The sequence below is a fragment of the Podarcis cretensis genome (assembly GCF_951804945.1).
Source record: "Podarcis cretensis genome assembly, chromosome: 6".
NCBI classification, from domain to species: Eukaryota; Metazoa; Chordata; class Lepidosauria; order Squamata; family Lacertidae; genus Podarcis; species Podarcis cretensis.
In genome coordinates this window covers 8,891,996-8,917,511 of record NC_137175.1, presented here as the reverse complement: position 1 = coordinate 8,917,511, position 25,516 = coordinate 8,891,996, and the positions used below count along the sequence as shown (strand labels likewise).

The 25,516-nt window shown below is 44.4% G+C and overlaps 1 protein-coding gene across 3 annotated transcripts in view; it reads right to left on the bottom strand.

Annotated features, from left to right (window-relative positions):
• Window positions 1–25,516, bottom strand: part of NKAIN4 (sodium/potassium transporting ATPase interacting 4) — a gene marked incomplete at its 3' end in the record, with an annotated part of 113,994 nt that overhangs the window by 62,257 nt on the left and 26,221 nt on the right. For all 3 annotated transcript variants that reach the window (XM_079980028.1, XM_079980027.1, XM_079980026.1), the window contains exon 2: window positions 489–626. In XM_079980028.1, coding sequence (XP_079836154.1) covers window positions 489–626 — 138 coding nt within the window. The remainder of the gene's footprint in view (window positions 1–488; window positions 627–25,516) is intronic.

Genomic DNA, 25,516 nt, shown 5'->3' with positions numbered 1-25,516 from the left:
CCAGACCTTTACATTTAGTAAGTAAAGCATTTTAAACTTACTTAACAGTGTGATCTGTTCATTGCGAGAGGAATAGAAAATGGGGAAAGTGCTATATGCAACTAAACAGGATGTACAAAAGGCTTAACAGCCTACATTCCTGACGCTTCACTGTGTTGCTTGACTTTGTGAGTTTAAACTCTGCTGCTGTAGCTCTCTCTTGCTGGAGTGTATGTTTAGTCCTGCTTTTTGAATCCAGGCATTCAGCTGATCCTTTTATTATTCACCCCATATACATGGGTCACAGGCATCCATATATTTTCAAAGATTTGGAGATGGCATGAAGCTCACACAGGGAGAGGAGAGTGGGGAAATCCCATTGCACTAGACCTAATCCTTGTGTTAGCACCAATATTCCATTAAATACCACCCCCTGGTTTCTAAGAGCCAGTCTTAAATTCATCTCTAGGAATCTTTTTTAAAAAACCAAACAGAACTTTGCTACTTACCACCACGATGTAGCGTGGCCTGTACTGGATTGTACCAAACAGGCCAAGGATGACAATGATTATGTGGAGGAAATTGGCAAGAATTGGAGCCCATTGGTATCCCAGGAAATCAAACACTTGTCTCTCTAAGGCAGCAAGCTGGAAAAGAAAGAAAAGGAGGCTGTGATTTCTGCACTGCAAGGGGCTTAGGCTGAATGACCCTTTGGGTCCTTTCCAAATCTACAATTTCTACAATCCTGTGATGAACGATTGCAAATTGAAGGCTTGCTTTGAAAATGCTTGTTTTTCAAAAAATGGAATTGTTCCTCTGTTGGTGGCAATCTCTGGACTGCCACAGTTCAGTGCAAACGATACAATCGTACGCAGCAAATTTAGGTTGCACGATTGAAGTGGATTTGGGCACTCTTGTGCAACAAAGAAGCAGAGCTTTTTTTTTTTGGTAAGGAAAGAGATGGGGAAATGTACTTGAAAGTGCAAGATTGCAGCAACATCGGGCGATGTCGAATAGGCTGCATGCAAGCAAATTAGAATGATTGCTCTAAGTTTTCTGCCAGCAGCTCAGGAAGAATGCTCCATAGGAAGGACCTCTGGATGAGAACTCTGTCTTGTTCCTTTCCCCCATACCCTCTGAAAGTTCACCATACGCCAAGACTGACTGTGTACCAAAGAAACTAAAACATTTTTTATGCTCACAATAAATTCAGCAGGGCAGTATGAACACATGCCAATTCCCTGTGCAATGCATCAGCCGTACATGCATTCATTCTGCCGTATTTCGAACCTGCAAATATTTGAGGGTGATTTGCATCCGGGTGGATTTGGGCGGGGAGGTTGCTGCAAAAGAAATGGGATTGACTACACACTACACACACACAAAGAGGCAATGTGATGCCTAGACAAGAGGTCCTAATAAGCCAGGAACAGCAGTAGTATTCAGAGTAAAGAGATGTTTGCACAGATGGAACAAATGGAACAATGCCATGTTGAATTCAACCCAATGTACCTTAGTTACCCATGTCCATTAATTTCCATGTGTCTTGTCTGAGTATCACCCACCCCTTCCGTTTAATAGACTCATGCAGGAGAACTTTGGGGATCATGCCCACTGCCTCTTCTCTCATCTTTGCGGGATACAGCTAACAATCATTCTCGCTCTTCTTTTTTGACAGCTTTGAAAGCCGCATTCTTCAACTCCAAGGGAGCCAATTTAATTAAACAGCCAGACAGGTACCATCAGCAATCTTACAGGAAGCACGCGAGCTACTGAATGAACAAGTCCCATACCTGGGAAAGTGGCACTGGAAGGTTATTATTCATTTCAAAATCAATTTTCTCTGCATCATCAGAGCCAGCGGCAATGTGTTAAGCCCTTAATCTTTCATTAGAAGGATCAAAGCACAAATGGCGGCGACATTTAGGAGTCCCGGATTCTGGCTGGCTGGCTGGAGGACACGTGACCGCAATCAGTTTATCCAATCGGGCATTTAATTGGCTTTGTTTGTTACTTTGAGCCCAGAAATGTAGATAAAGCACCAGCCCATCCATATATTAGTTTACCTATTTAGCAAGGAAACCCTTCAGTGGTGTATGTTACAGAGAGATAACCCCATGCCTTCTGGATTTTGCGAGAAGTGAGCTTGACTTTGCTTCCTGCCTGCAATCGCTGGGACCAAAGAGAATCATGATCCAAAGCAGCAACTACAGTGGTACCTCGGGTTAAGTACTTAATTCGTTCCAGAGGTCCATTCTTAACCAGAAACTGTTCTTAACCGGAAGCACCACTTTAGCTAATGGGGCCTCCTGCTGCACAATTTCTGTTCTCATCCTGAAGCAAAGTTCTTAACCTGAAGCACTATTTCTGGGTTAGCGGAGTCTGTAACCTGAAGCCTATGTAACCTGAGGTACCATAGAATCATAGAATCATAGAATCATAGAGTTGGAAGAGACCACAAGGGCCATCGACTCCAACCCCCTGCCAAGCAGGAAACACCATCAGAGCACTCCTGACATATGGTTGTCAAGCCTCTGCTTAAAGACCTCCAAAGAAGGAGACTCCACCACACTCCTTGGCAGCAAATTCCACTGTCAAACAGCTCTTACCGTCAGGAAGTTCTTCCTAATGTTTAGGTGGAATCTTCTTTCTTCTAGTTTGGAACCATTGCTCTGTGTCCGCTTCTCTGGAGCAGCAGAAAACAACCTTTCTCCCTCCTCTATGTGACATCCTTTTATATATTTGAACATGGCTATCATATCACCCCTTAACCTCCTCTTCTCCAGGCTAAACATGCCCAGCTCCCTTAGCCGTTCTTCCTAAGGCATCATTTCCAGGCCTTTGACCATTTTGGTTGCCCTCCTCTGGACATAGCTTCCATTTGGTCCTAAGTATGTTGCCTTGTTCATGTGCCATGGAATCTTGACTTCTGTCCCTTCTGCTTGCCACTGTGCCTGTACTGCTCTCAGCCAGAATGAAGATATTTTCCTTACTTTCCAGTAAGTGTTGTTGTCCTTGTGCGTTGGGAGGGCAACCCAACCAAATCATTATCTAGCTCACAAGAAACATCAGAGCATATGCTCCTCTAAAAGAACAACTCCTATTAAACAAGACGGAAACCTGATTGAATTTTTTCTTAATCAATTATTTGGCAGAGTTTTACTTAATTAATCTGTCAATTAAATGTGCATAAATTTGCATGCACTAAAACAATGCTTCTGAAGCCAGAGGCTTTCTTTATTTCTTTATGTTTCATCGTAGCCGCCATCGAAGGCATTCATGCCCTCCTACATGAGAGAAAGGGAGGTATGCCTCTTTAGACATCTTGCCATCTGCAATTTTTAATTGCATTTTTTAATTGCATGGAAAAAAAGAGAGTCTGCTGTCTGTTTAATCGGTGGCAACTTCTTAACTGATGGATTAAATTTAACTAATTGAACACCACAGCTCCATACTTTTAAAGCATGCATGAAGGGATTAGGATTTTGCTGCAGGTTGCCAGGGGAAGCCACTTGGCTATAAGGAAACCTCCCATGTCCTGAGATAGTCTGCTCAGTTGGGAGCTTCCTCCCTCCAAAGCCCCGCCTATGATATCTTTGGAGATGCCTGATTGGCCACTGCAGGAAACAGAATGCTGAACTAAATGGACTGTTGGTGTGATCATAGGGATGCGGGTGGCGCTGTGGTCTAAACCACTGAGCCTCTTGGGCTTGCCGATTGGAAGGTCGGCAGTTCGAATCCCTGCAACCGAGTGAGCTCTCGTTGCTCTGTCCCAGCTCCTGCCAACCCAGCAGTTCGAAAGCACACCAGTACAAGTAGATAAATAGGTACTGCTGCGGTGGGAAGGTAAACAGCGTTTCCATGCGCTCTAGCTTTCATCAAGGTGTCTTGTTGTGGCAGAAGCGGTTTAGTCATGCTGGCCACATGACCTGGAAAGCTGTCTGCAGACAAATGCCGGCTCCCTCAACCTGAAAGCGAGCTGAGCACCGCAACCCCATAGTCGCCTTTGACTGGACTTAACAATCTAGGGGTCCTTTACCTTACCTTTTACCTTTACTCAGACCAGATCAGGTGAACCCCTTTTGGTACGGTGGATCCTTCCTCCATCTGTAATAATGACAAGGCCTGCCAGACCCAAGAGGAAAGGCTTTCCAGAGACAAGGGGCCATGACAAATAAGGCGCTTTCCTAGAACTCAACTATCTAACTGCTATCAGAGGTGGGCAGGAGAGAGCGCCTGTCGTTGACCTTAACATGCAGGGGGGCCAAGATGAGTGCATAAGAAGGTAAGATGAACCTACTGCTCTGAGCTCTAGCAAGAAGAATGCCCAGTGGCCCTGGCATCCTTCCCCAACCTGGTGCCCTCCAGATGCAGTTGGACTCCAGTACCTGTGACTGGACTTAACCATCCAACGGTCCTTTACCTTTACCTTTGTCTGATCCCAGCAGTGCTCTTCTTAGGTTTACCTGACTACTGCCCAATACCTGCCAGACTCAGCCGGCCAGCTCCCTTCTGTTTCTGCCATGTAGCCATTCCTTAGATGGTTTGCCTTGCATTGATATGCAATTACTCATTTTGTCAGCATCGCAGCTTGTGATGCCAGGATTTGATCTTGGCAAGGGCTAAGAAATAAGTGCCTATGCTGGCTGCAGAGGTGGGTTTAGGGCAGTGTGACTAGTTCCCCTGCACTGGGTGGGGGATGGGGCATCACAACTATGACGTAGTGCAAGCACAGAACGGAATACAAGAAGCAGGAGGTACCAAATTTTGGGCTCACACAGGGCTCTGCTGAAATTTGAAAGACCAAAGCCTGCACCTGCTGGCTGGTATAAATTGGCATACTGAGGTCTGAGAGGTTTATGACATGGGCAGGCAAACTAAGGCCCGTGGGCCAGTTCCGGCCCAATCACCTTCTCAATCCGGCCCGCAGACGGTCCGGGAATCAGCATGTTTTTATATGAGTAGAATGTGTCCTTTTATTTAAAATGCGTCTCTGGGTTATTTGTGGGGCCTGCCTGGTGTTTTTACACGAGTAGAATGAGTGCTTTCATTTAAAATGCATCATTGGGTTATTTGTGGGGCATAGGAATTCCTTCATTTTCTCTCTCCAAAATATAGTCCAGCCAATGTCTGAGGGACAGTGGACCGGCCCCCTGCTGAAAAAGTTTGCTGACCCCTGATTTAGGAGATGCAAAGTTATTAGTTCATCAGATTGCACATACTACGACTGTCCTTAGTTACTGGGACCTCACTCTACTATCATTTATTTCTCAGATTTATTTCAGAGAGGCATTTTTAAAGCCCTGATGGATCAGACTATTGGCCCATCTGGTCCAGGATCCAGAGGTGAAGCTCAGCCAGTGAACTTCTTTATCTGAATGAGATTTGAACCCTGAACTCTCAGGTCCTATCACAACACTTTTAGCCATTGCACCACTGTGCGAACGCCAATGTAGGTTTTGACCTGTTCCTGTAAGCTACTGTAATTCAATCAGACTTCTCGGCAGTGGCGCCCTCCCTGTGGAACGCCCTCCCATCAGATGTCAGGGAGATAAAAGAATTACATAACTTTTAGAAAACATCTGAAGGCAGCCCTGTTCAGAGAGGTTTTTAATGTCTGACATTTTATTATTTTTTATATTTTGCTGGAAGCTGCCCAGAGTGGCTGGGGAAAAAACAGTATTATTATTATTGTGATTATTATTGTGGTTGTTGTTGTTGTTGTTTCTAGCTGCATATCCGTAATAGGAGGAAAAATCCTACCTCCATATATATGCTCTTTGTGATTAAATGAATGCAGATCAGGCTCTGATAAGCTAAATGAAAGCAGCAGGCAGAGCGGAGCAGAGTCTGTCACAATGATGGTGATTATGCAGATGGAGTGAAGGCTCAGTACTGATTCATGTAGCTGTTGCCAGACCTCCAGGTCTGACCTGAAGTCTCCCGGTTTGCCTGGTCCCTTCCTGGTGGCAGGCGCTGGGCTTGACTCTCCAGGTGGATCAGAGGGTCTTTTATTGTCATAATAATAACAACAACAAAGGCAGCAGCAGCAATAACACTAAGAGGAACTTGCAAGCTTCATCCTAGCAGGAGCTGGTTGTAACTTATAGAACAGACACTCTAGGGAATTTTCTACTTTCTCCCACTTAACCTCCGTCTCCAGGACCCATGGCCATGACATTACCAGGGCTCTCCTCCCTTGACATCACCAGGGGCTGGGTCTCAGGTCTCTGCCCTGAAATCTCAGAGTCTGGGATGCTCCTGACCGGCAACCTTTGATCCCTGGCGTGAAGTTAGGTGTGTTATTTATTTATTATTTTTATTTATTCATTGAATTTATATTCCGCCCTATACCCAGGGGGTCTCAGGGCAGTTCACAGAATAAAATCAAGATATAAAATCACAAAATACATAATAAAAATAAATGCAACAACCTAGTAGCACTCCTCCCCACAAAAAAACACATTTTAAAAGGGTATAGGATATAAATTGGATCAACCAAAGGAACGTTTTTGCCAGGCACCTAAAGGTTTGTAATGAAGGTGCCAGGCGAACTTCCCTGGGGACAGCATTCCACAGATAGGGAGCCACTGCAGAGAAGGCTCCGTTCTCATGTTCCCACCCTCCGGACCTCTCGAGGAGGAGGAACACGAAGGAGGGCTTCAGAAGATGATCTCAGGGTCCAGGTAGGTTCATATGGAAAGAGGCGGTCCTTGAGGTATTGCGGTCCTGAGCCATTTAAGGCTTTATAGGTCAAAACCAGCACTTTGAATTGAGCCCGGAAACTAATTGGTAGCCAGTACAGTCAGACCAGGATCTGTGCAATATGCTCAAACCGTCTTGCTCCGATGAGCAACCTGGCCACTGTTACAAGTATATCCACATTTTCAGCAGTGAAGGTATGAGAGTACATGGCTGAGTTTTGCATTCAATGAAAAAAGCAAAAATTGTGGGGAGTCAGCAACTCATTAGAGGGACTAATACATTACCAGCAGTATGCACATCGAATTATAACAGCATGCATTTAAATGTGAGCCTTCACATAAAACGCAGCTAGGGAGAGGTGGGGCATAATTTGACTCTTCTTCCCCAGAGTTCCCCCCAACCCAGTCTAAATGCATCACCAGAAGAGGAAGGGTGTATTCAGAGAGGGGGTGTCATAGCTGGGGAAGAAAGACTTAACTTGCCTTGGGGAGGGAGAGATTAACTCTACTCTGTCACTGTGCTGGGCCCAGGGGTAGCCCATGTAACGTGGTCCAGGGAAGAATGGCAGATGAAGCTGATGGACTATATGGAACTGGCGGAAATGACTGGCAGTCCAACAGGGCCAAGGCAGGACATGAATCATAGAATCATAGAGTTGGAAGAGACCACAAGGGCCATCGAGTCCAACCCCCTGCCAAGCAGGAAACTCCATCAGAGCACTCCTGACATATGGTTGTCAAGCCTCTGCTTAAAGACCTCCAAAGAAGGAGACTCCACCACACTCCTTGGCAGCAAATTCCACTGTCAAACAGCTCTTACTGTCAGGAAGTTCTTCCTAATGTTTAGGTGGAATCTTTTTTCTTGTAGTTTGGATCCATTGCTCCGTGTCCGCTTCTCTGGAGCAGCAGAAAACAACCTTTCTCCCTCCTCTATGTGACATCCTTTTATATATTTGAACATGGCTATCATATCACCCCTTAACCTCCTCTTCTCCAGGCTAAACATGCCCAGCTCCCTTAGCCGTTCTTCATAAGGCATCGTTTCCAGGCCTTTGACCATTTTGGTTGCCCTCCTCTGGACACGTTCCAGTTTGTCAGTGTCCTTCTTGAACTGTGGTGCCCAGAACTGGACACAGTACTCCAGGTGAGGTCTGACCAGAGCAGAATACAGTGGCACTATTACTTCCCTTGATCTAGATGCTATACTCCTATTGATGCAGCCCAGAATTGCATTGGCTTTTTTAGCTGCCGCGTCACACTGTTGGCTCATGTCAAGTTTGTGGTCAACCAAGACTCCTAGATCCTTTTCACATGTACTGCTCTCAAGCCAGGTGTCACCCATCTTGTATTTGTGCCTCTCATTTTTTTTGCCCAAGTGCAATACTTTACATTTCTCCCTGTTAAAATTCATCTTGTTTGTTTTGGCCCAGTTCTCTAATCTGTCAAGGTCGTTTTGAAGTGTGATCCTGTCCTCTGGGGTGTTAGCCACCCCTCCCAGTTTGGTGTCATCTGCAAATTTGATCAGGATGCCCTTGAGTCCATCATCCAAGTCGTTGATAAAGATGTTGAATAAGACCGGGCCCAAGACAGAACCCTGTGGCACCCCACTAGTCACTCTTCTCCAGGATGAAGAGGAACCTTTGATGAGCACCCTTTGGGTTCGGTCAGTCAGCCAGTTACAAATCCACTGAGTGGTAGCATAGTCAAGTCCGCATTTTACCAGCTTCTTTACAAGAATATCATGGGGCACCTTGTCAAATGCCTTGCTGAAATCAAGGTAGGCTACATCCACTGCGTTCCCTTCATCTACCAGGCTTGTAATTCTGTCAAAAAACAAGATCAGGTTAGTCTGACATGACTTATTTTTCAGAAATCCATGCTGACTATTGGTGATCACAGCATTCCTTTCTAGGTGCTCACAGACTGTTTGCTTGATGATCTGCTCCAGAATCTTCCCTGGTATTGATGTCAGACTGACTGGGCGGTAATTATTTGGGTCCTCTCTTTTCCCCTTTTTGAAAATAGGGACAACATTTGCCCTCCTCCAGTCTGCCGGGACTTCGCCTGTTCTCCAGGAATTCTCAAAGATGACTGCCAGTGGTTCTGAGATCACATCTGCCAGTTCTTTTAATACTCTTGGATGCAGTTCATCTGGCCCTGGAGACTTGAATACATCTAAATTAGCCAAGTATTCTTGTACTATCTCCTTAGTTATTCTGGGCTGTGTTTCCTCTGCTGAATCATTTGCTCCAAATTCTTCAGGTCGGGCATTGTTTTCTTTATCGGAGAAGACTGAGGCAAAGAAGGCATTGAGGAGTTCAGCCCTTTCTGTGTCCCCTGTTTGCATTTCACCATCTTCTCCTCTGAGTGACCCCACTGTTTCTTTGTTCTTCCTTTTGCTACGAACATACCCATAAAAGCCTTTTTTGTTGCTTTTAACCTCTCTAGCAAGCCTGAGTTCATTCTGTGCTTTAGCTTTTCTGACTTTGTGTCTACACGTGCTGGCTATTTGTTTGAATTCCTCTTTGGTGGTTTCCCCCCTTTTCCATTTTTTGTACACATCCTTTTTTAATCTTAACTCAGTTAAAAGTTCTTTAGATAGCCACCCTGGCTTCTTTAGGCACCTTCCATGTTTCCGTCTCATTGGTATTGCCTGAAGTTGTGCTTTTACTATTTCCCTCTTAACAAACTCCCAGCCATCATGAACTCCCTTTCCTTTTAGTATTACTGTCCATGGGATCTCACCCAGCACTTCCCTAAGTTTTATGAAGTCGGCTTTCTTAAAGTCAAGAAATTGAGTCCTAGTATGCTTGGCTGCTCCTTTCCGCTGTATAGTAAACTTCAGAAGAGCATGATCACTCGCGCCTAATGATCCTTCCACTTCTACCCCACTAACCAGGTCATCAACATTGGTTAGGACCAGATCTAAAATGGCTGTTCCTCTTGTTGCTTCTCCCACTTTCTGGACAACGAAGTTGTCTGCAAGGCCAGTGAGGAATCTGTTTGACCTTATGCTCTTGGCTGAGTTTGACATCCAGTAAATATCCGGGTAATTGAAGTCCCCCATTACTACTATCTCCCTTCCTTTTGCATGCTTGGCCATCTGTTCCAGGAAGGCATCATCTATGTCCTCCGTTTGGCTTGGGAATCTATAGTAAACTCCCACAATGAGGTCCCTGTTATTCATCTCTCCCTTAATTTTGACCCCAATGCTCTCACTTTGGCTTTGAGGTTCTAAATCTTGGATCTCTTCACAGGTATACACATCCCTGACATATAACGCCACTCCTCCTCCTTTCTTGTCTGGTCTGTTTCTCTGAAATAGATTGTAACCCTCCATTATTACATTCCAGTCGTGGGACTTATCCCACCAGGTTTCAGTGATGCCTATTATGTCATATTTAGTTTGCTGTACCAAGAGCTCAAGCTCATCTTGTTTATTACCCATGCTTTGCGCATTAGTGTACAGACACTGGACTTCCGGTCGGCGCCAGCGCTTAATGGCGGTCCGAGCCTCGAGCTCCGAGGCAGGACTGCTCCGTTAGTTCGGGTCTCACCCGCTACGGCAAGCGGGGGACCCCTAAAATCACAGGCGCGGAGCCTGTGAACAAAGGAGATTCGGTGGGCACCCTTTGCGCCCCCCGGTACTGTGAGGGAGCCTTTTTAAAGGCTTCTGAGCGGCATCGGGGTAAGCGCGGTGCTGAGAGTCGTCACCCAGCTAGCGGAGTGAAGCCGCGTCGCCATGAGCGGAGAGCGCCGATTCCTTCCTGCAATTGGAATCTGACTACAACACCCGTGAGTAAGATTGGAAAAGTAACGGGACTTTTAAAAAAACAAAATTGGCTGAAAACGGGAAAGGCAAAAATTAAGGAAGTCTGCCTCCCCGGAACTGCAGAAGGAATAAAGCAACGAAAATCAAGCTGCACTTAAAGGGAACCTTTCTAATTTTTTTAAGCTGTCAAACTGACATCGGACTTAAAACCTCCCCCCAGACTGGCAGGAGAAGGGGGGAAGGGATTGGAACGTTGTTAATCTGCTGGAAAATTAATGGAAAATTAAGACCTTCCATTGCCAAATCCCCTGGGGTCGGGCTGCCCAAACAAGACACCTGGGACGTGGACTGTCAAACTTTGAGAAGTGGGGACTTGTTTGCAAAAAAGTTATCGGACCTTAGATGTACTTTGTTGCATTTTGGCCACATAGAAAAATAGAGACTTTACAATTTGGACATTGGAAACTTTTGGCTACTGTTATACTCCCTTGCTTCTTTGTTTTTTTCCATCTTTGCCATTTGGATATAATTGAATGCTCCCTCTAGAGGGCTCTATTTGAAACTGTTGCACTTGAAAAAGTAACAGTGGGATTTTCCACTTGGGAATCAACTCTGTGAAAACGACCTTGAGGATATGAGTGCCCCTACAGAAGAGATAGTAACAAGGCAGAAAGCAAAACAATCTCACAAGAAAAGGGCCTCTATATCAGGAACTGCAGCTGTGCAGGAAAAAACACCAGCTTCTATGGATCCTATGACTCAGGCTCTACTTAAAATAAATCAATCCCTGGAAGCATTGACAAAACTTTCGACAGAGAATTCTAAAAAATTAACAGAGTTGACAACAAGGTTGGATGTAAATACGGCTAGTGTCGCATCGAACACAGATTCTATAAATAGATTAATTCAGGAAAATTCAGAAACACGAAGGATTGCAGAAAGTGCTAAAATAACAGCTGAAGAGACAAGGGAAAAATTTGGGCCTATTATTAAAAAAGTGAATGAGCATGATGCAGCCCTCTCCTTACTGGAACTTCAACGTAAAGAGAAGAATTTAAAATTTAGATTGGTGCCTGAAGTGGAAGGGGACAACCTTGTGAAATTTCTCACAGAGAACATCATAACTTTTTGGCGGGAGGAATGGGAGGAAGATGAGGAACTTGAGATAATATCAGCCTTTCGACTGGGTAGAAGGCAGGACAAAAAACCAAGGGACTGCCTAATTACATTGAGATCAAAAGAAGAAAGAGATAGAATATTGAATTTGCATTACCAAAAGGCACTGGTGATCCAAAATTGTCAGATACAGATTTTTAAGGACATTCCTAAATACATTTTAGAGGTGAGAACATATTACAAGAGTTTAGTAGACCTGCTGAAGAAAAACACTATACCATTCAGATGGGAATTTCCACAAGGATTGTCCTTTAACTTCAATGGAAGGAAGATTAAAATAAAAACAATTCAGGACAAAGAACTATTTCTAGAGAAGTATCTGGAGGACTTGCAGAAAGGAACCGTGGAGGAGAGGGAACCACCCGATATAGCAAATTTGTCATTTGGACTTTCATTACCACCATCGGAGGAAGAGCAAAAGCTTGGAGCAGTTGGAGGAACAGCTACCTAATTACAAAATGTCTCTGCAACTCCTTAGTTGGAACTGTAATGGTTTGAACCTTCCTCGGAAAAGAAGACAGGTTTTTCATATTTTGAAGAAAGAACAATTAGACATAATATGTTTGCAAGAAACCCATATTGCCAGGATACACAGGAAATTATTAATAAATAAGAGACTCGGTCAAGAATTCATCTCATCAGACAAAGTAAAGAAAAGAGGTGTGGTGATCTATGCAAAGGAAAAGTTGGCTCCAAAATTGAAATTTAAAGATGAACAAGGAAGATACCTGGCAATTGAAATACAAATTCAAGGAGAAAAGATATTAATTGTGGGAGTTTATGCCCCAAATGAAGGGAAGGCTGAATTCTTTAGGAAGTTGCATGAGACATTAGTTGACTTTTTAGATTATAAAATCCTAATGATGGGAGATATGAATGGAGTTGTCTCAACAAACATGGATAAAGCACAGAGACAAGTGATCTCGAAGGAAGGGAGACTACCAAGGATCTTTTTTGAAATGACTGAAACAATGGACTTGATTGACATTTGGAGAACAAAGAATCCTTTAGAGAGAGAGGGAACTTTCTTCTCAGAAGCAAAAATGACATGGACAAGAATAGACCAAATTTGGATTTCTAGCAGTCTGGCGTCAAGAACAAAAAAAGTAGAAATCTGCCCAAAAACGTGCTCCGACCACAACGCGGTCAAGATGGAGATGAAACTAACAACTACTGGTTCCTTTAGATGGAGAATGAATGACACCCTATTTAAGGACGAAGAGATCCACAAGAAGGCCCTTAAAACATTAAAAGATTATTTTGAGATCAACAGGAAAACAGATGTGGAAAAAAGAATAATTTGGGACGCAAGCAAAGCCGTGATGCGAGGTTTCCTAATTCAACAAAATTCTATTAAGAGGAAGCAACAAAATGAAAAGAAGGAAAAAATTTTAGGAAAAATAAAAGAAGGAGAGAAGAAGTTGAGGTCCAAACCAAAGTCTCAGGAGATTTTGAGAGAAATAAAGTTTCATCAGATGCAATATATGGAACTCATGAACCAACAAATAGAATGGAAGATAAAGCAAATGAGACAAAAAACTTTTGAATCAGCGGATAAATGTGGGAAACTTCTGTCATGGCAATTGAAAAAAAGGCAGAAAATGAATACGGTAACAAGTTTAGAAATGGATGGAAAGATTATCCACAAACCCAACGAGATCAACAATTGTTTTCAAAGCTTTTTTAAGAAATTGTATGCACAAGGGCCAACCAACGAGCAAGAAATAGAAGAATTCATCAGAAAATACGGTTTACCAAAAATTTCAGAACAAAGCAAAAGGATCTTAAACGAGGAAATAACAGAACAAGAAATAGAGGGTGCCATTCAAAATATGAAACTGGGAAAATCACCAGGACCAGATGGCCTGACGGCCAAATATTACAAAATGCTGAAAGAATGGCTGATACAACCATTGAAGGAAGTTTGCAATGAAATTTTGAAGGGGAAAAAGGCACCTGAATCGTGGAAAGAGGCTTTCATCTCACTTATACCGAAAACAGAGACTGAGAAGAACCAAGTTAAAAACTACCGCCCTATATCTTTACTCAATGTGGATTACAAAATTTTTGCAGACATTTTGGCAAAAAGATTGAAAAGAGTGTTGGCAGAAGAGATTCATAAGGACCAAACAGGCTTTCTCCCAGGTAGACATATGTCAGACAATGTGAGGAACATTATAGACATTTTGGAGCTGCTGGACGTTGATATTAATAGGAAAGCAGTTTTGATTTTTGTGGATGCGGAGAAAGCCTTTGACAACATTTGTTGGACCTTTATGAAAAAGAATCTCCAAGGGATGGGGGTAGGTCAAGGTTTTGAAAACGGTATAGGTGCAATATATTCTCAACAAAAAGCCAAATTAATTGTAAATAATGTGGTAACAGAAGAAATACCTATAGAAAAAGGTACACGACAAGGTTGCCCAATATCCCCTTTACTTTTTATATCAGTCCTGGAGGTTTTGTTAAACATGATCAGAAAGGACCAGTTGGTTAAAGGAGTTCAGGTCGGAGTTAGACATTATAAATTAAGAGCATTTGCAGATGATCTAGTATTGACTTTGCAACAGCCAGACACTAGTACTAAAAGAGTTTTAGAACTAATTGAAATATTTGGTCGAGTAGCAGGTTTTAAATTGAACAGACAAAAAACGAAAGTGTTGGAAAAAAATTTAACAATGGAAGAAAGAGAGAGTTTTCAGAATGAAACAGGCTTGGAAATAACAAAAAGGGTAAAATACCTAGGGGTAAACTTAACATCTAAGAATGTGAATTTATTTAAGGATAATTATGAAAAATGTTGGTCAGAAGTTAAAAAGGATCTGGAAATATGGTCAAGGCTGAAACTTTCCTTGTTAGGCCGAATTGCTACTATTAAGATGAATGTATTGCCTAGAATGCTGTTTTTATTCCAGACGCTGCAGATTGTGGACAAGATGGATTGTTTCAAGAAATGGCAGAAAGATATATCAAAATTTGTCTGGCAGGGCAAAAAGCCCAGAATTAAATTTAAGATTTTAACTGATGCAAAGGATAGAGGGGGGTTTGCCCTGCCGGACTTAAGACTCTACTATGAATCAGCAGCTTTCTGCTGGTTGAAACACTGGTTACTTCTTGAGAATACTGACATTTTGGATCTGGAAGGGTATGACAATAGCTTTGGTTGGCATGCATATTTATGGTACGACAAGGTAAAGGTGTATAAAAGTTTTAAAAACCATATTGTAAGGAAAGCATTGTATAACGTTTGGATTAGATACAAAGATTTGTTGGAAAGCAAAACCCCTAGGTGGGTGTCACCAATGGAAGCTAGGGAAGTAAAAAAGCTTAATATGGATTCTAAATGGCCAAAATATCATGAGATTATAGAATACGATGGTGAAAGGGTGAAACTTCAGAGTTATGAGAAACTAAAACCTAAGGTTCGAGACTGGTTGCATTACCATCAGATAAATGAGACGTTTAAACAGGACAGGAAAATAGGATTTCAGAAAGAGAAGTCAAAATTAGAAACAGAATTGTTGGAACCCAATACTAAGAATTTATCAAGAATGTATAACTTGCTGTTAAAATGGAATACACAGGATGAAACGGTGAAATCAGCTATGATTAAATGGGCACAAGACATAGGTCATGACATTATGTTTGCTGACTGGGAACAGTTATGGACCACCGGTATTAAATTTACTGCATGTAATGCTTTAAAAGAAAATATTATGAAAATGATCTACCGGTGGTACATGACCCCAGTCAAGCTTGCAAAAATTTATCATTTGCCTAATAATAAGTGTTGGAAATGTAATGAGACTGAAGGCACTTTCTACCACCTTTGGTGGACCTGCCCAAAGGTTAAAGCTTTCTGGGAAATGATCTATAATGAAATTAAGAAGGTCCTTAAGTGGACTTTTCCTAAGAAACCAGAGGCTTTCCTCTTGGGTATGGTGGGCCAAGTGGTGTTAAGGAAGGATAGGACATTCTTTATGTATGCCACTACAGCAGCAAGAATTCTACTGGCAAAGTATTGGAAGACGCAAGAACTACCTACTCTGGAAGAATGGCAAGCAAAGGTGATTGACTTTATGGGACTGGCTGAGATGACGGGCAGAATCCGGGACCAGGGGAAAGAGACAGTGGAAGAGGACTGGAAGAATTTCAAGATATATCTTAAAAATAATTGTAAAATTGAGGAATGTTAAGATGTCAGGGGGTAAGAAGTAAAGAATTGCAGCAGTAAACAAAAAAACTTAAGAAATATTTATGAAAAAGAACTAAGACAATGGACTTAAGGGTTGCTAAAGAATTTTAAACAAGGATGCAGGGATAGGGAGGTATGGGGAAGTCAAAGAAAAAGGCTATGAACTGATGATTATGAAGTTATACTGTGTTACATTGTTCTTTATTTTATGTGTGGAAAATTAATAAAAATCATTATATAAAAAAAAAAAAGTGTACAGACACTGAAGTCCGTTAATCATTCCCCCGTGTCTCTTATTTAAGGATTTTTTTCCTCCCACCACTAGGTCTGCGTGCTGTTTGCTCCATTTGGTCTATGACATTTGGATGATCATGTTCATCAATTGATAGACTCCTACCTTCAGGAGTACTGTCTTCCTCCCCCACATTAGTCAGTTTAAAGCCCTCCTGATGAGGTTTCTGAGATTTTTGGCAAAAACATTCCTCCCAACCGTTGTGAGGTGCAGCCCATCGCTTGCCAAAAGTCCATCTTCAAGAAACTGCAGTCCGTTATCTAAGAATCCAAACCGTTCCTGTTTACACAATTTGCGAAGCCAGCTGTTCACTTCCACTATTTTTCTCTCTCTCCCTGGGCCACGCCGTTCAAATGGGAGGACAGATGAGATGACAATTTGTGCATTTAATTGCTTCAATTTCCTGCCCAGAGCCTCATAGTCTCTTTTGATCTTCTGGAGGCTATTGCTTGCAGTGTCATTGGTTCCCACATGAACCAAGAGGAAGGGGTATTTGTCAGTGGGTTTTATGATTCCTTGTAGTCGTTCAGTTACATCTTGGATCTTAGCCCCGGGGAGACAGCACACTTCCCGAGACATCTTGTCAGGCCCACAGATCACTGCTTCTGTTCCCCTCAGTAGGGAATCCCCTATCACCACTACATGCCTCCTCTTAGGTTTGGTCAGGGTTCTTCCGTGATCTGTCCGTTTCAAGGTCGCCTGCACATTCCCTGAGGACTGACTTTGCTGCTCGTCTTCATATACCTGATCGACTGTAACGAGGGAGAGATCCTCAAATGGAGTCTGCTCTTCATCTTCCATTCTAGGGGAGAGGACCTCAAAGCGATTGTGTATTTCTAAACAATCAGAGCGAACCCTGGTCCTCCTACTTCTTTGAGTCACGTTTCTCCATATATCTGGCTCCTGTGTTGGTGAACTAGCCTCCTTCTCAGGGGAGTCCCCTGTCTCCTCCTTGGTGGAGACGGTGTGCTCTGTTGCTTCTAAGAAGAGCTCCAGCTCTCTAATTCTTTGGAGCGTAGCCACACGTTCCTCCAGTTGCTGGACTTTGTCTTTTAAAAGGGCAATCAACATGCAATTGCTGCAGGTAAAGCTGCCTGCAACCTTTGGCAAGATGGCAAACATTGTGCAGGAACCGCAGGTGACTGCAGCTGTTCCCTCACTCTCCATCTTGAGAACGTGTCGTTGGGGCTGGCTACAGTGGTCCTCTATCATAAGAAGCGTGCAGACAGGACAAGTAACTCCCCCCCAAAAAACCCTAGGTCTCCCCCAACAAACGTTTGAGACTAGCTCCCCTAAATCTAAAGATAGATTAAATTGCGCGTGTCGCCAGGCTAATCAGCCACAAGAAACACACACAGGAGAAAACCCTTTTTGCTCCTTCTTCAGCCGCTGCCCTACAAGCTCTGATAAGCTCCTCCCACAGCTAATCACCTACCTCAACAGAAACCCTGCCCCCTCTGACCTTTGCACAGGGAGAACGGCTACACACAGGAGAAAACCCTTTTTGCTCCTTCTTCAGCCGCTGCCCTACAAGCTCTGATAAGCTCCTCCCACAGCTAATCACCTACCTCAACAGAAACCCTGCCCCCTCTGACCTTTGCACAGGGAGAACGGCTAATCAGCCACAAGAAACACACACAGGAGAAAACTCTTTTTGCTCCTTCTTCAGCCGCTGCCCTACAAGCTCTGATAAGCTCCTCCCACAGCTAATCACCTACCTCAACAGAAACCCTGCCCCCTCTGACCTTTGCACAGGGAGAACGGCTAATCAGCCACAAGAAACACACACAGGAGAAAACTCTTTTTGCTCCTTCTTCAGCCGCTGCCCTACAAGCTCTGATAAGCTCCTCCCACAGCTAATCACCTACCTCAACAGAAACCCTGCCCCCTCTGACCTTTGCACAGGGAGAACAGCTAGTCAGCCACAAGAAACACACAAGAAACACACAAGAAATCAGCCACAAGAAACACACAAGAAACACACAGGAGAAAACCCTTTTTGCTCCTTCTTCAGCCGCTGCCCTACAAGAGGCAGGAACCCAGGCAAGGACAGGTACAGGATCTCAGGCACGATCTAGCATACAGCAATGTTGCTCCTGCAACCTGGGGCGGGGTCTGACAACCCTTTATTTCTGTTGGGGTAACGGCCGGTCCTGATCCCGCAGCAACTCACCTCCCTGTCTCGCCCAAAGGCGAGCCCTCCTCCTGCGAGTACTCAGGTCTCTCCTTCTCTCAGACCTGAGTCTCTGCAACTCGGGAGACGTCAGTGGGTTACTAGACCCAGGGGCCGCCTCAGCCTCCACTGACCAAACTGGTAGTGGAGCAGCTGTAAGTGATGGCCCAGCTGAAGGCAACAAGGTCATCGCCGCATCTGGAGCCCCTGAATCGGCCCAGCTGGTGTTTGTTGCAGGGGAAGCTGTGCAGACTGGGACTCTTCAGGATCAGGTCCCAAACTTGGTTCAGATGATGCATGAGGCAAAGAATCCAGTGCAGACTGAGTCTCCTCTGGTTCCGAGTCCAAGTCCCAGGCCATCACAGTCAGAGAGCTGTCTGTCCAGGCAAGAGCGCTGCTCTGGGCAGACAGTGTTTGGTAGCTTCTGGTGGGAAATGTCATTTTTTAATACTCAGATGTTTTAGGCAAGTGAGGAGAACAGAGGGAGGGGGCTGGTCTACTTAGTTTTGCTGCCATGACCATAAAGTGACCATTACTGTTCCTAAGTTAATGGTACGATGTGTTTGGGATGGGGCATTTATTTCTCAGAGCCAGTGTGGTGTAGTGGTTAAGAGTGGTAGTCTCGTAATCTGGGGAACCATGTTCGCGTCTCCGCTCCTCCACATGCAGCTGCTGGGTGACCTTGGGCCAGTCACACTTCTTTGAAGTCTCTCAGCCCCACTCACCTCACAGAGTGTTTGTTGTGGGGGAGGAAGGAAAAGGAGAAATGTTAGCCGCTTTGAGACTCCTTCGGGTAGTGATAAAGCGGGATATCAAATCCAAACTCTTCTTCTTCTTCTTCTCAGGCAAAAGACTTTGTGGCCCCGAAACACAATCTATTACCTTTCCCTCCCTGCGACCACTCTGACTGTAATTCTCCTTGCACTGTCAGGAAAGGAAACTTCAGAAAGTGGAGAGGAGTGAGACAGATGTGCATCTTCAGAGACATCTGGAATGTGGGTGCAGAAATATCTATAGGAGAATCTGGCACAGTTTCCCAAACTCCCTTCCAGATTCCATATTTGCACAGCAACGTCACCGATGCATGGAAACACACCCAGCCTGGATAATCCTTCCCAAGTGATCCTTGAGGCCTGCGGTGGATGTTAGTGCAAAGGAGACAAATGTGCTAAAGTGCTTAATGCTCCAACTCTATTAATTAGCAACAGGGATTGGGGGGAGTGGCAGGGAAGAGCAACCATCTGGCTTTAAAAAGAAGAAGAAAAGAAACTATTCAAGGTCCACAGGCAATAACAAACAGAATGACTCAAATGAGTTGTGTACTCAAGACAGCTCAACAGGATCAGCTAAGCAAACTCATCGGCAAAACTGGTCCAAACTTGTTGGTTTTTCAAGAGATAGGAGGACTATAAGAACGGATCTGTTTCCTTCTTGATCTCAGTCATAGGGTTCATCCAGATGACCTGATTATTGAGCATTCATCCTTTGTGGGGGTTTTTATACGTCTCCAGTCTTGAAAGAGATACTGTAGGCATCTGAATGCCAGTTACAGTCGTACCTTGGATCCCGAACGCCTTGCGAGTTGAATGTTTTGGCTCTCAAATGCGGCAAACCCGGAAGTGAGTGTTCCAGTTTGCAAATGTTCTTAGGAACCCGAACATCCGGCGCTGCTTCCAATTGGCTGAAGGAGCTTCCTGCAGCCAATCGGAAGCCGCACCTTGGTTTCTAAATGTTTTGGAAGTCAAATGGACTTCCAGAATGGATTCCGTTCAACTTCCAAGGTACCACAGTACTGGTAACCACAGGAGGGAAGAGTTACCATTGCACTCAAGTGCTGCTTTCAAGCTTCCCCCAGGCATCTGGTTGGCCGATGTGAAAACAGAATGCTGAACAAGATCTGCCTTTCTTCTTATCCATCAGGGCTTTTCTAATTTTTTTACACCTTCCCGTTAATCCTCAGTGCATTTCCCCATCATTCCCCTAACAACAAAAAGCCTGTTGTTGCTTTTTAAAAGGTGGATTTGTTGCAACAGAGCTTTAATCCACTTTTAATGGCACAAACCTAAATTTACAGCTTGCGCTTGACTGCTTCCTGCAGAAAAGGAGTGTCCTGGGGGCACCCAGGAACTGTGTCATAATAACACACAGGGGCATGGGAGCCAAAGCAGAAGTCCCAGCTCAAATAGGGACTGTAGCTGGGAGGGCCAAGGGGTGGACTTTGGGCTTTCAAATTTCACAGGCACACAGTGGGACACCCAAATTGGTGCCCCTTGCCTCTTGCCTTCTGTTCTAAGTCATTGTTGTGGCACCCGTTCAGCTCGGTGCCCAGTGAGGGCAAACCAGTCACCATTGGCGTGCGGTGAAATTTTTCATAGGGGGGCAGTTAGGACCAGAGACAGCAGCTTGCGAGGGCGATTGGGGGGAGCAAAGTCCTGACAGCGTGACTCCCACCCTAAGCCAGGCAGAAGCTTCCTATCAGCAAATAGGAAAAAAAATAATGAACGAATTCCTATGACCCACAAATAACCCAGAGATGCATTTTAAATAAAGGCACACATTCTACTCATGTAAAAACAGGCTAATTCCCTGACCATCCGTGGGCTGGATTTAGAAGGCGATTGGGCCAGATCCGGCCCCCAGGCCTTAGTTTGCCTACCCATGTGCTAGTGGGAGTTGTCATCCAAAACATTTGGAGAGCACCAGGTTGGGGAAGGTTGATTTAAAGGCCTCTGCTCCCCTGGCCAGTGATGATCTATCAATAACTTTTATCGACTCTCTTGAAATAGAGAGGATGCTGAGACAAGTGGTCCCTAAATGCAACTACTCAGAGTCCTAGCAGCTTGTGGGGTTCAGGTGCCAAGATTTAACAGTGGCTTGACAAATTACGTGGGAGCCAAGTTGCATTTTTCTTTTCTTTTATTAAAAAAAGATAAATAAATAAAGGGGTTTATTTTCACCAGCATTCCAGAACAAAGCTCGACACAACTGTCACAACTGAGATGCGTGCAATTCCTTACTCCAGCATAAGGCATCCCCCTGGATCACTTAGCACCAATGAGTCACTCCCCCACACCTCATTTTATGCATTGCATGCTGGGGGGCAGGGGGGGGCAGGATGAGGCAGGGAGGCTTAAGGAGAAAGCAGTACAGCCTAACTATGAATTATAGCCAGGGACATTAGGTTATCTGTGCCAACTCAGCAAGAGCAGGGAAAATGCCAGAAAATGTGCTGTTGCCTGTGGAATGATAACACTATTCAGAAATCCATTTTAAAGTGTCAAAATGAGGGTGTGCATGTGCATTGGAGGGAGGGGAAATTAACAGTGCAATCCAGTGTGGTTTGGTTGTGAGAGTGTTGGGCTAGCCCCTGAGAGACCAGGGTTCAAATCGCCTCTTGGCCACGGAGCTCGTCACATGACCTTAGGTCAGTCGCTATTTCTCGGTTGCTGTTGTGTACATGGGACCCACAATTGCAAGTTTAAACTTGGCAAAGTCTAGTGTTTTCCCCCCAACTCCATCATTTCCATAACCATTCCCGGCTCAAAAGCCACCCAGCAGAGCCTAAGGTCACGGCTTCCTTGCCCAATACTTGCTTGAGTTTATGAAATCTCTCTTTTTTCCCTTCTCCTCCTTTTCCAGCAACGGTTGTCAGGGAAACATACCTTAGGGGCTCTGAACTTCCACCCCAGCATCTCTCTCCAGCTCCGAGAGGTCAAAAGAGTAATTGAGCAAGAGGGGGCTGTTTGCCACTCCGTCTCCAAAATATGTTTGGTCAGCACTGCCATTTAATAAATAAACACTGTTCCATATTAGGTTCGGTCTCTCTTCTTCCTGGGAGATGGATGCTCTTGCACCTTGAAGCTGTTGACATTCAAAATTGCAAAACAGAAATAAAAGCAGAGAGAGGCTGATGGTCCATTCAGGATGGTTCCTTCAGGCAGACATCTTCTCATGCCTGGTGATGGAAATGAGCTTTCTACCAGCCCAACTGTTAAAAAGGTCTGCCTGTGGCTCCATTTCTGCAACCAACAGCAAAGTGAGTTGTGCCCAAAGCATGGATTGCCCACTGGATCAACAACTCCCAATATGGAAGGTTGTTCTTTGCTGATTTTAGGCAGGGTTGCATTGCTGCATTAATTTAAACCAGTTCCATTAAGTGGTTCGAAGCAAAGTGCCAACCTAAGACAGACAAAGATTTGCATAGGTTCGCTGCAGGAGAGTTATCCCACCCAACACATTCCAGAATCTGGATTTCCAGTTGGAATTAAAGCAGGGGAGAACTGGCCCGGATGTTGGAATCCTGGAACATTCACAGAACAGAACTGCTCCATTGCACTTATCCCTAAGATCGCAGTCCACCTCCACAAAAATGTCCGAAGTGGTTGTTGTTGTTTGTTGTTTAGTCGTTTAGTCGTATCCGACTCTTCGTGACCCCATGGACCAGAGCATGCCAGGCACTCCTGTCTTCCACTGCCTCCCACAGTTTGGTCAAACTCATGCTGGTAGCTTCAAGAACATTGTCCAACCATCTCGTCCTCTGTCATCCCCTTCTCCTTGTGCCCTCAATCTTTCCCAGCATCAGGGTCCTTTCCAGGAAGCCTGCTCTTCTCATGAGGTGGCCAAAGTATTGGAGCCTCAGCTTCAGGATCTGTCCTTTCAGTGAGCACTCTCGGCTGATTTCCTTCAGAATGGATAGGTTTGATCTTCTTGCAGTCCATGGGACTCTCAAGAGTCTCCTCCATCACCATAATTCAAAAACATCAATTCTTTGGCGATCAGCCTTCTTTTTGGTCCAGCTCTCACTTCCATACATCACTACTGGGAAAACCATAGCTTTATGGACCTTTGTTGGCAAGGTGATATCTCTGCTTACTGTAGTGGTAACACATATCTAAAGCAAAAAACTGGGCTGAACTGTGTATGCAAAACAAGGGTTGACATTTCATTCTCTCCTTGCTCCTCAATTTTCAAATGTACAAATTCTGACAAATGAGGCTGGGCTGCCCACCGTTTCTCTAAGGGCTCAGCCAGATCTGCCCTTGCCTTGCTGCTTTCCCCACTGGAAAACCTGCTCTTTACCGCTGAATTGGAGCAAACGTCAATTGGTGTCCCGTCCCCCCATATTGACGTTTGCTCCAATTTATCACTAAACAGCAGGTTTTTCAGGAGGAAAGCAGTGGCACAAGGGCAAAATTGCTTGGATCTGTGTTTTCTGGGCACAGGATAAGCGGAAGTGTGAAGGAGTCCTAAGTCAAGTTGCCACATATCTCCTGCCAAGCCCTTTCATAGGCAAACAGCGCATTTACCTGAGAAGCTGTGAGATACCTAACCAGAAAGGGCCAATGAAAGGGGGAAGAGTTTATAAAAAGCTGAGCTGCTTCTTGCAACCGTTGTTCCCTTGCCAACATGAGGGGAACCAGTTCCCTTTCCCAAACTAGGGATCTAAGACAGGATCCTTATGAAGCTGACTAGCCTTGCTGATTCTTTGGGGTTAAACATGAATGAGCACAGCGAACAGGCCAGGATTAGTTCAGTTTTAGAGCCACGGGGTTCTGGTTTATTTTGATTCTGCTTTCCCCCTCTGCCTGTTTCCCTTCTACCTTTGAGTCCTAATAAAGTTCTTCAACCTGACCGCTGGAGTGCATGTGTTTGCTTAAGCTTCAGGGTTTAAGAATCCCCACATGCCTATTCGCTCGGCATTCTGGGCTACTGGGAGTTCAGGACTGAAGCTATAAGTTACCAGCATGCTCTCCTGAGGTCTGGGAGAGACTCGGAGAGAGTATGGGCTGCTGCTACTCTCTAAGTAAACCACAAAGGTGCCAGATGAACCTTTTAAAAAGTGATTGCTTTAGTGCATCCCAGGTTTCTTTCCATCTGATATTGCTGGAGTAAATGGGAGGGTGGTAGCAGTGACTACCAGAGAGTAAGACCCGCTGGTAGCGCTGCAGGGCTGTTGTGCTGTAGTTGGGCAATGAAAGGTGTATGAGAACCTCTCTCAGGCATCCCCCTTTTGTCAGACAGATAGTTCCAGCTTCTGCAAAACCTGGTAAGGAGGAGCAATAAATCTCAGCCTTGAGTCATTCTGGGAAGTCACCCATCTGAACAGCGATAGGATGTTGAACTTCTTTCAGCCAGCAATTTCACACAGCTTGCATATCCTGGCTAAACACAAGACGACAAGACAATAATCCCTTTATAACGCTGCTTAATCAGGCACTCCAGGATGTAAGCCAAGGCAATCTACCAGGCATTTCGACGTTATTTCTGGTGGGGGTAGTGTTACAAATTTGGGATAAGTGTTGGAATATTTATTTTATTAGGAGGCGGCACAGATTCAACTTGCGGGAGCCAAATTCAGCGCATGTGGTTTGTTTAGGATGGAATCATTTGCAGTGGGAGTGAGTGAAATTCATCAAATGGCCAATGCGGTTACGCCCTGTATCCTATTTCACTGCAGTTTATCTGCTTGGATTTTTTTTCCCATGCTGTTATAAAACATGATATGCCATGTTTTAGGTGGCAATGGGAATTTGGGAGGTAACCGGCCCAGTCGTGAGCTCTCAGGCTCATAGAGGTGCTCTAAAACACACACATAGGCAAACTCCAGCCCTCCAGATGTTTGGGACTACAATTCCCATCATCCCTAGCTAACAGGACCAGTGGCCAGGGATGATGGGAGTTGTAGTCCCAAACATCTGGAGGGCCGGAGTTTGCCTATGCCTGCTCTAATGCATATGGGGGGCCAGGATGGTGCAGTGGTTATCACTGTGGGAACCCCCCCCCCCTACACGTCAGAGTTCACTTACAGTACTTCATGTGATTTACTGCTGGCTCTTGCCTGTCATCAGGACTTTAGTAGAAGAAATACCAACAAAAGAAGAATGGCAGACAAAATTAATGGACTACGCAGAACTGGATAAAATGACAGGAAGGATTCGAAACCTGTAGGACCAGAGATTTACAGAAGATTGGAAGAAATATACAAACTATTTGGAGAGCAGCTGTAATCAACAAACTATGCTAGTTGGTTGAAATATTGCAAAGAAAAGAAAGAAGAGAGACATTAGTTATGAGATTTAAATGTCATAGTGAAAGAAAGAAATGTATATTAAGTGAAAAGATTGGAAAATTTTCAGATGTGGTTGATGGAAGTCAAAAAAATTGTGTAAGATATAAAAGTATGTTTAATAATTGTTAAAAATGATATGTTAAAAAACTAATAAAA